This window comes from Primulina huaijiensis, unplaced genomic scaffold, assembly GCF_012295235.1.
Source record: "Primulina huaijiensis isolate GDHJ02 unplaced genomic scaffold, ASM1229523v2 scaffold23605, whole genome shotgun sequence".
Lineage (NCBI taxonomy): Eukaryota > Viridiplantae > Streptophyta > Magnoliopsida > Lamiales > Gesneriaceae > Primulina > Primulina huaijiensis.
In genome coordinates, this window is record NW_027355821.1 from 479,959 (window position 1) to 491,706 (window position 11,748).

The window sequence follows — 11,748 nt, forward strand, 5'->3', positions numbered from 1 at the left end:
ATGGATCATTCCATCAAATCAACTGAGATTCAACGACAGGATTGGATAAATACTTTTCTTCAGAGTATAACGACGACGTATTTATAGTTTTTTAGTGCATGAATTTGAATTATTCTAAATTTGACGGGACATTTTTATTATAAAATAATAATAATAATATGAGACACACAAATATATACTCCTTGCCAACGTTAAATGTACGTGTTTTGATGTAAGTGATACGCAAGAGGAAAGGCAAATATCAATCCTATTAATTTTTTTAAAAGTATGCTGATATATAATACATAAAAATATTTCAATAATATTAATTGAAATATAAAGTTTGAATTATTTAAAAAATATTATATAAAAATTATTAGACTATAATGTTAGATTATCAAACGTCCCTAAGTGAAATATGCATGAGACTATAATATTAGATTATCAAATACTTCCCATAGTTTAAAGGACTTCAATTTGTTGGTGTAAGAGTCACCCTAAACATGGAAGCCGTGCCGATTGGTCTTGGTGCGGCATAAAAAGAAGAACCCTAAAAATCATCCACAGTTCTTACTAGTAGATATTGCGGGCATGAACAAAAAGAGTAATATTATATGTACAATCAAATTTGTACAACAATTCTTACAACACAAAAAATTCAATACAAAAATTTCATTTATCAAAATCTCATGATAAATTCAAAACAAAATCTCACGAAATAATAACAAAATATCACGATATAATTATTGTAAATATATATCGTTGTACGATATTTACGTTGTACCTTTAGCATTATCCGAACAAAAAAAGTGCATACATCTTATCATACTCACTTTTCTAAAATTGATTTCGAATTTTCAAAAATCAAATTCTAAAATTTAAAACTTCTGATTCATCTTTTCTTTAAAAACAAAAGAGAAGTTTTTTTAACCATATTTATCCGAACAGACAATAAAATCTTTCTTTCAAAATATTATTAGTTCCATGCATATTTCACTTAGATTTCAAATGCAATAATCTTAACAAAGTGAAAGGACGTAGAGAATAAATTAGTCGCATGACAATGCATGTTTTAATAAAGATGGTTGAAAAAATTTAAACACCACCCAATATTATAAGATCTTCCGAATTATCCTTAATATAATACACATGTAATACAGTAACCTCACGTACTTACGTATGTATTAACGAATTATTATTGTCATCATTCTCATCATTACTATTATCATTACCATTTACGACTCTGAAATTTAAAACCAAAAAAAAAAACGACTACAATATTTTGTATAATTATACAGATAAATGGCACAGTGGATCTGTAGACGACGATGACAAGGACGACGATCGAGCGAAGCTCCAGAAATCTGCGTCGGAGCTGGAAAGATTTTCTGGTGTGATATGATCAGAAGTATTATGCATGTTCGGCAGTCGTATTTCATTAGTGTCATTACCGAATGAAAATGAGAAATCATCATCGACAGTCGGGTCGTCGTATCCCGAAAACTGCTTGGAGCCGTGGCAGTCCAGCTGAGACGCCACGAGGCGGTCCAACGCCACCCAATCACTCGGTTCGATATTGGGTTTGACGGACGAAGATGGCTCCATTTCGGCTAGGATGTTATGAACCGTTGGATTTTCCAATCCCGGGAGGTGCACGAAACAAGAAGGATCCTGATCTGGTAAGTAAAGGGTGACACTGTTTGTTTCGTTCTCTTGCTTGCAGGAAGAAGATGATCTTCCCATGTACATGAGCAGGTGGTCCAGAACTACATCGTTTTGGGGGTGGTTTGGGGTTAAGATCGAGGTAGACGACGCCATCATGTGCGGCGCGGGGCTTTCCAATGCCTTGTGGTAGTTTTTCTTCTTGAAAACCCGACAGACCACCCAGCCTTCCTCTGTCCCGGAATCTCCGGTTAAATTATTTGGAGCCTGCAATTTGTTTATTTTAAGAATATGATCGGTTATATATATCTATATTTGCAAAAAATTCCTTAATAATTGTGTAAAAAGGTATTAAAAACACCATAAATTTCTGTTAAAACCATGTGAGGTTGCTTTTGGAGAAAAGGGTAGATGTTGGTTCAAGGACATGAATTTCAAAGAATAACTCAAATTCTGGTATTTATTTTGAACCCATTGGTATAATTCCGCACTTATTACAAATTAAAGTAAATAAACAAATAGGAATTCAAATTATTTATTTGTAATTTTTTGCCATAAACTTTTTTCGATATAGTTATATACCAAGTGTTATGTGTATTCATCTTATAAATGTCAAATATTTTTAGACAAAAGTTCAATGGTGTGTGCGAAGGTAAAATAAACTTGAGGGCATAATAAGATGTAAAAAATATCGAGTGATATTACCAACCAAAAAAACAGGTGGAAAAAATCTTGTAGCTTACATTAGCAGTGGAGTCATGAGTGTTGGCATGATCATCCAACCTATATTCATGCATGATCCAGTCTGATTTCTGGCCATGCGGAGCCCTTCCTCTGTAGAAAACCAAAGTCTTCCGCATCCCAATCCTCCGGAAATTACTGTGTATCACTTTGTCACGCCCAGTAGCCTTCCAAAAACCCGCAGCAGTGGCCCGATTAGTTCGAGTCCCGGTTGGATACTTCTTGTCTTTGTGACTGAAGAAATACCAGTCATTTTGTGGGGTTGATCCTATTCTGCATTTCTCTGCAAAAAAAATCGTGTCAAGAAACTGGTTTTCATCTACATATATAAATTTGTTGGGGATAAAATCATTTATATTATATAGATAATAGATATACCTTGAATATCCCAGGGCTCGAGTTTGTTAAGGTCGACATCCCGAATGACATCAAGATCGATTTTCTCATAGGCGACTTTCTTTCTGAGGTAATAGTGCAGAAGTTCTTCCTCGGTCGGATGAAAACGGAATCCAGGAGGCACCCGGGACTGACCGTTTACGGATAAACTCATGTCCTGATCCGACATTGTAATAATATTATTTTTCTGTCTCTCAAAGTATATACCGATCTGTCACTAAATATTGGCTATATATGCATAAGTCTACTTTCGCTAGCCGGGAAAGAAGATTGAAATTAAAGATGAGGGTCTTTTTTGTTCTCCTTTCTGAGTGTAAGCGGTGTGAGGATCGGAATTAGGGGAAGATTAAAGAAGAGATGTGTTGAGGGAAAAGTGTTTGGAGGAGATGATGATTTATATAAAGTTGTAGGGCTAAGATATATGCATGGGAATTGGGGTTTTTGGTATGATGGAGTTAGAGTGGGGCCTTTAGCTTCTTCAACAATACCAACCACAAAAATCCAAAGGATATACCATACAATTAATTATATAGGTGAACTAGCAACAAAGAAAAAACTCTTCAAATTAATTATTGAAAATAATTAATTAAAATTTTTTTTATTAAAAAAAAAAAAAAAAGTCGAGTATGAACACCTTAAAATGTGAGTTTCTTAGTCCCTAGCTAGTTCTAAATCATGCATCGGATCATCTGACAATATATTTTTAATGTTCTAAACTTGCACATTATATGTATACAATTACACATTGACATCGTGTGATTTCAATGATCAGACGTTAAAATATTGCATGTATATCATTGTTTCGTCATGTGTTTATCTCAAATTCTACAAATAATTTGCGTTTGTATATCATTCTGTAATTATCCACATATATATATCGATATATCATCTCAAAATTATATATTTTTCGTCGTCTTATCTTTCAAACCAAATGATGCTATAACAACTTTCTTTTTCCCCTTTTTTGTATGCTTGAATTCAAACATCTATAAAAATGCAACGACTTGTGTTAAAGAGCCTTGTTTGCAGTTTCTTACGTTAAAATGAATTATCTTTTCGAACTCAAAAGGGGAATTATGATTATAAAGAAGATAACACAGTAAGATTTTTTTTGTAATGTGTCTCTAAAATTATTTATATATTATTAATTTTAGGACTACAATTACAACACATTATATATATATATATATGTGTGTGTATATGTGTTGAATCTATATATACATAAAAAGAGATTTTTTGTCATATTTGGAAAGTTTCAGCCTAAATATTCCTATAGAAAGAAATATTTATTATTACTAATGTATTCACCTACAACGTTAAATATTTAAGAAAAAATCTGAAATAAATGTGTAACTAAATATGAAGTTTTTTCAATTTATTTTTAAAATTCAAATTTTAATTTGATATACATTTAAGCGTTTACATTGATTATATCATTTAATTTAATTTCGGCTATGAGTTTGAGTTTTGCTACTTTTATATTTTAGTTCTCACTACTTTCTATCATGTTAAATAAAAAAAAAAATTTTATACAATATTACGCTTTCAACTTTTTAAAATGACAAAAACTTGTGTGAGACGTTCTCACAGGTCGTATTTTGTGAGACGGATTTTTTATTTGGCTCATTCATGAAAAAGTATTACTTTTTATGCTAATAATATTACTTTTTATTGTGAATATCGGTAGGGTTGACCCGTCTCACAAATAAAGATTCGTGAGACCGTCTCACAAGAAACCTACTCTTTTAAAATAGTGTCGCCGTATATGCTTGTTTATTGACTTTTAGTAAACTACTATTATTATACTTTTGCATCTTAATTAGAATTTTAATATAAATATTTTTAACGTGTTCTAAAAAATAACTAATATTTTTAATCAAAATTTATCCATCTAATAAATAACGAAAGCTTTGACTTTTGAAAAATATTTAAATATTGTTAAAATTTTGATAGAAAAATAATATATGATTTAGTAAACATATTTTTATTAATAACAATTTCACCCAACCAAGACAAAAAAAGTCAATTTAACGGTAAAAAAATGTTATCATTGTTTAAGCGTTATCTCATAATAATATAAATATTTTGATATAATAATTTTTAATAATAATATTTAAAATTTAAATATATCCATAATATTATATCATAATTTAAATAATCATTCAAAAACTAATACTTACTAATTTTAATAAATGATTAAATAAAACAACACTTTGTATATTAGTTTATATATGTAAATTTAGTTTTATGAAACATCAAATTGGAATGATGGATACGACTAAATAAAGTGGAAGAAGGGCCCACTATGGGTAGCATAAAGTAGGTAATGGTCCTACTTTGGGCGTTTGAGGTCTCAATTGTCTAAGCTGAGACCATCCCAAACCGTGACATCCGACCTTAAAATCTCAAAGAAAAGCTCCCTCCAAACAACCATTATCGTCAGTCGTCACACCCCATCGCTTAATCATATTCTTTCCTCTCCCGACCGAATACAATAAGTGTAATGTTCCGTCGTCTAATTTTTCGATTTTGAGTTATAATTCTATAACTTTGTTTTCAATAATATTTCGTTAGATTCCTCGTCGATTTTCTAACATCACATCAATACTATTTCGTTTTATTTCTTATATAACTTTGTTTTCAATAGTATTTTGTTAGATTCCTCGTCGATTTTCTAACATCACATCAATACTATTTCGTTTTATTTCTTATAAAAAAAAAACGTTTTCATAAAAATATTTTAAGTACTTATCCAAACATAGTCATAATCTCGATCTATACTTCATCATTAATAATTGAATCAATAGACACTTCATACATTATTTTAATCAGCTCTACTTAGGGTTTAACCATGTAAGAGTTTTCGTAATTTTCATACTCCTTTATTTTTCAGAACAAAAGAGGAAAAGGGAAACTAGAATTAGGAAGTTTGCAATTAGGTCTTTTTCAAACAGCTTGATACATATGATGAGTTGAGAAATATGGTGCTAGGAAGGATGGAGATATTTTCCCCTTTTTTCCATTTTATTTTATACATTTCTTTATCAAAACAATATCGAACTATTTTTTTATTATTACTTTAGTTATAATTTTTATTCACTTAGGCAACAATGTAGTCGCTTCTGTATTTAAAAACTTTCATAAATTTCTATATATGCACTTAATTTTTGTAGCAATGTGTATTGATGCGATAAACAAATAATGTTACACAAAAGTAGTGAATCCAGTTGATCAATCACTCGGGGTTAATAAGTCAATCCGGGTGGCTAGATGATCCTTAGATGCCCATACTAGTGAAATTTAGAGATGTCATCTACATCATATACAACGTTACAAGTCATGTACAACGTTAGAAGTGCTGGAGGATGTCCGACGAAAATCTTCCGACGTTCAAGTTAACGATCACCACAAGAAATGTACTTAAAAAACTAGACAGCTTTTAGAACATAAATGAGAGTCTACAAGATCACTCTGCATAGTCCTTTTTCAAATGGATCAAGAACTTGAAGGTGTGGCGCTCTATTTTCGGTCTAATGTTATTTATTACCCTGCTTGGACTCTTTCTTCCTCGATTATATTAATTATATTTAATTTCCTCAATTTGTTATAATCTAATTATCCTAAAATGGGTTATTCTCCATCATGTATGTTAACGATTTTGTATATTACAAAAATATTTTGAAGTTTAACAAGTTGAATATGTCCCAACTGCTAGAGGTTACCATACCGGCATACAATCCCATCTTGTACGTACGTACTTACCAAGAGTATTGATAAAATTCTTGGTAATGATGCTTTTTATAAATCATATTTAAATTTTTTTATTTGTGTCGATTATTTAAAATTCTCAAATTCAGTAATTTAATTCCTGTTATTCAATATAATTGGTTTAAATAAATTAAATTACGAAATTTTTAGTGTCTAATAGTCTAATACGTACAATTATGAGATGATGATTGTTATTTGCATTCTAAATTGTGTTAATTACGCTCGAACTTACCTTTTTAATTAATTAGATGACTAAAATACCCTCTATTGTACTTATTTATGGTAGTTAAAAACTTAACCTAGAAATATAATAAATTCTTTTTATGTTATCCATATAATCAATTATCATTGTAATTTAATTTCATACAATTTCAAAACAATTAAATGTTTTTTTACCATAAGATATGTAATTTTTTTATTTTAAATATAAACATACTTACGTAAAAGGATTTTTTTTAGCAACCAAATGTATTTTTTAATAGAAACTAATCATAATCAATTAGTAAAATAAATTTAAAAAAATAGTTTTGAAACCCAAGAACATATGATGGAAAAGAGATAATATGAAATTTTACATTTCAAAATTGTTCTAATTAATAAATTCTAAAATTCACATTTTTTTAAAACTAAATAATTATAAATAAATTTTAAATATATTATTGTCTTGTATAACGATAATAAGTATTATGGGAAATAAACAATATTAAGTATCTTTAAAAAACATTGATGATACAAAAAAAATGAAGAGAAAAAATATTTTTGTTGTTAGACTATACGAGACCGTCTTATAGATTAATTTTGTGAGACATATCTCTTATTCGTCTTGACCCATGAAAAAATATTATTTTCTATGCATGCCAAAAATATTTTTTTCTCTAGTTATGGATGTGATATATCTGTCTCATGGATATAAGTATGCGCGATCATACTTCTCCGGAGATCCATAGCACAATATGAATTTTTGTGATATTCCTTAATATTGTTCAAATGTGTACCATTATCATGTTTTGTATGCATACTTATACATGAAGGCATAAAAAATTAGCTTATTCAATACCTTGAATCGGAACAAATATATGTGTGAGAAATATATATTATAATTAAAAAAAAAAAAAAACACCCTTCACCAGACCCACTTCTACGACAAGATCATTGCATATGCTAGACAAGATCATGGCACCACATCATGGCATATTGACTTATAAATTTTATTATTAATGGAATTAGTTGTTATGGTAAAATTATTCAAAATTGGTATTTTTTTTTAGGAAAAATATAATGGTAAATGATGTATATATAGGTTATATGGAATTATAATATATTTTTTAGGCTACCGAATATAGATTTTTTAGAATAACCTTACTCGTAATTTTCTTTGGTTTTTCTTGAAAAGTTTGGATCTTTCATCCATAGATTATGCATGGTTAATAATATAATATGGAATAAAAATTTCCATATGCATGCATATACGTGAACTTAAATTTGATTGGATGATTAAGAAAAATAAGATACAATTGCGTACTTTAAATTTTCGAGCAATAGGCTGAGTATCGATAATTTTTCAATTTAGTAAAATGGGCAAAATGTATATATTTCACTGTACTAATCCAATAAATTTATTATGAATATACTTTTGTGCAACGGTCTTACGAATCATGTTTATGAGACATATATCTTATTTGAGTCACTCATGGAAGAATATTACTTTTATGTTAAAAATATTTGTTACTATTATAAATACGAACATGGTTGATTCGTTCATAAAATACCTACTTAGTTTAAAAAAGTAGGAAGTAACACAGAGAGTGTAATAGACATGTAAGTTAGGGCCGGTGTGGGAAGTCAATTTTAAACACTCGTAGTCTTACAAGACACGTGAAATTAATATTGCATGTCCCGTTGGACATATTTGGGATGGATTTTTCCGAGAAATAAAATTTACATTTGATTCTATTTTGAGAAAGTAACTCGAATAATTAGTTGATGCAAAACGGAGTACTTGAGAGGTGATGAACATTAATTATTATTTTATTAAACAAGAAATAAGTATTAAAATTGACTTTTAGCCTTGTATATTTTTTTCTCGATTAGTATTTTTTGCATGAAAGTGTACATGACATTGACACATCAATATCACGACAGCGTCTCATCGACGATGCATGGAAAATGAGCTAAAAGTACAAATAAAAAAAACGAGTTAAAACTGAAATTGGATAATATATATGATCAAAATAATGACAAATATATATAAATGACCAAATTTGTAATTTTGTCAATAACTTATTATAGTTGGCACCTAAATTATCAATACTACTTGAACGTTTCTCAATCTTTATCTATATTTTGAATGTATGAAAATTTAATATAAATTATTTTCGGTTTAAATCATGGTTAATAATAAATCACAAAAATAAATAACTAGTTTTTAAAATATCAACACAAGTATTTTCGTGTATTACTAATACAAATAAAGACCACTCAATTTTATCACACAAAAACTATTGTTGAATGATCTTACATGTTAATTTTATGAAATGGATATCCAACTCGATCTAATTAATTATAATTATTATTTTTTACTTCAAAATATTTTTTCATTATATTTTATGAACCGGATCGATCTGTCTCTCATATATATATTTATGATATCATATCACAATAAACATATTCATTTTATTAACGTGTTATTCATATGGCATTTGATTTATGAATTTGGGCATATGGATATTCCATGAACAATCATAAAAGACATAAAAACTTATAATAAATATAATTTTTCTATGCTCGACGTCTGTTTCTTAGGCATCCGGCCATGATCGCTGCGAGATGTCCACATTAACATTTCACAAGAATATAATATTTTCAGCGATATATTCTCGCGAACATCTCGTGGCGCTCATGAGTACGTGTACATGTCCTCCAATATGCGCTCATGATAACATAACTATATATGTATGCATGTATATGTAGTAGATAGAGTTTTTTTTTTTTTTTTTTGTCGTTGTTCGAGCATAAAACTACGTCATCGATGATATTCTTGAAAATTTTAGAAAATAAATTTTATTGTAAATCAAGTCTTGACATAAAAAAAAAAAAAATTGGAAACCAGTCTCTGTTATTTATTATAAAATTTCGGAAGAGTATCTTATCAAAAAAGCATATAAAATGTGAAACATAATAAATTTAAAGAATAAAAATGAATTATTTTGTATCTTATAAAATCATGATAAATCTTTAAGCTTAAGCGACAAAATTGTATTTGTAATTTAATTTTAAGCAATATAGAATCGATTGAGTCAATTTATAATCATTTATCGATTATAGTTTGCGCATTAAATGCTTACTCAATATTGTAAATAACTGATTAAGATATGATATAATGTTCGTCATTTCTGGACGTAAATAATTCTTTGCCATAACTTGCACGTCTCAACAAGCATATTTTCATCAATAAAAATTCATGTGTGTTAATTATGGAAATATAAAATATTTTACAACTCATTAAATTTGATTCAACCTAGGAATATATATCGTAAAGAATGTTGCAGAAGATTTGGTCTATGTAATTAGATTTTCCTGACACGATTCAATTTCTCCAATAAAATAAATAAATAATGACCATCTTCAGACAAATTAAAAAATTGTGCTAATTAATTAATTGGCACAAGTAATTATATATATGTATTATTAGGGGGGAAAAAGAACAAGTTAATTGAGAGACAAATGGTGAATTAATGCAAGATCGATAATTATTAGCCATGAGTATCACTAGCATAAAAAAAAATAATTAAATTTATACAGATACCGTTATTACATGATTACCATCTCCCTCGTCTTATCATAATCATAATCACCATTTTATTTTATTTTTCTCTTGATTTCTAACCCTAATCATGATTTTAGCCTACAAATTGACCAAACAACCACTTCACTTTTACGTACCTGCACTCCCCTTCTTCTTCTTCCTTAATGAGATGATCAACATGATGTTGAGTATAATAATTGATCATGCTGAGAGAACAATCGAAACGTGACGTTTGAGTTGTTGTACGATTTAAAAGACTGAAATTATGTTATTCGGTCGTGATCACATATTCTATCTTTAATTATATGTAGACTTTGATTAATTAAGCTTGATATTTTGTGAAATCAAACTATATGAACAGTGGGTTAATTATGATATCTTAATCTACTGAATACCAGAGTTTTAATTCGTTACACTCAATAATTATTTCTGGATTAAATCTATGCATGTACGACTCTTTAAATAATAATAATAAAAAGCAATTACTCGATTAGGAAATATTGCAGAAAAGATGACGTGGGATGACGGCAGATTTGTCATTAGTTCGCAAATCATGCATTATATATATAACATACACACAGACATTATTATGGATGGGAAAATAATATATCTGTGATGAAAAGCAATCTCAGTATTGCTGTCGCTGTTCATTTAAATTCAATCTTCTTTTGATTGGATTCGGGAAGCGCTGATTTTAACATTATATTCACTATTTTTGTCGTCCCCGATCGAGCTTCTTCTCAAATCTTGGTTAAAGATTCGTAAAGATATGTAGTACTTTAATTATATGATCTACATTTAATCTCCCCAATAAAAATAATAATAAAAGATTTAATTAGAAAATAGAGAATATATATGTAATCTAAGTAGCATGTATACATATATAATTATATATAAGTTTGACAAACGAAGAAAAAAAGACTCTAATTAATTAAAAGATACCGATATCTTCATTAATAAAAGTGATTTATCTTTATGTCACGAGAGAAGATGCCTTGAGGATGGATCCTGTCTCCCAATTATTGAAATTACTAAATATTTACACAATTTTTTAATGATGTTATTTATTAGTAAACTGGCTATACACATCTTTTTATAAGTATAACAATACCGGAAAGACACCAAAGATACAATAAACGAAGCATGGTTTCAGTTTTACATATGCTTTAGATTTGGCTCGGTTTTGTACGCATATGAAAAACTAATGATAGCTTATGATTGATACGAGAGACTTAAAAATGTAACATCGATTCAAATTCTTTAGTGACTGGTGTTGGACCCAAGACTCCTAAGCTGTCTTCTGGTTTCCCAGTACCCTTTGGTCGAGGTCTGATGAACGGATATCGCGGGTTTCATACTCAAATGGAAGTAAATTATTCGCCATGCATCAGACACCA

At 29.0% G+C, this 11,748-nt stretch overlaps 1 protein-coding gene across 1 annotated transcript; it reads right to left on the reverse strand.

The window, feature by feature from the left end:
* Positions 1-1,063: 1,063 nt before the first annotated feature.
* LOC140967153 (NAC domain-containing protein 43-like) lies at positions 1,064-3,159 on the reverse strand. Its single transcript, XM_073427567.1, has 3 exons — positions 2,761-3,159; positions 2,385-2,665; positions 1,064-1,908 (listed from the first exon to the last, which is right to left on the reverse strand). Exons 1-3 carry the CDS (start codon positions 2,945-2,947, stop codon positions 1,270-1,272), a joined length of 1,107 nt encoding a protein of 368 aa, XP_073283668.1. The 5' UTR covers positions 2,948-3,159; the 3' UTR covers positions 1,064-1,269.
* Positions 3,160-11,748: the final 8,589 nt, after the last annotated feature.

What these genes read in the sequence shown, in the direction of transcription:
- LOC140967153 (XM_073427567.1), bottom strand. Translation starts at nt 2,947, where the DNA reads ATGTCGGATCAGGACATGAGTTTATCCGTAAACGGTCAGTCCCGGGTG. An exon ending in CGAGCCCTGGGATATTCAAG is followed by an intron (nt 2,666 to 2,760) that starts GTATATCTATTA and finishes TTTTTTTTGCAG; the next exon opens with AGAAATGCAGAATAGGATCA. An exon ending in CTCATGACTCCACTGCTAAT is followed by an intron (nt 1,909 to 2,384) that starts GTAAGCTACAAG and finishes AACAAATTGCAG; the next exon opens with GCTCCAAATAATTTAACCGG.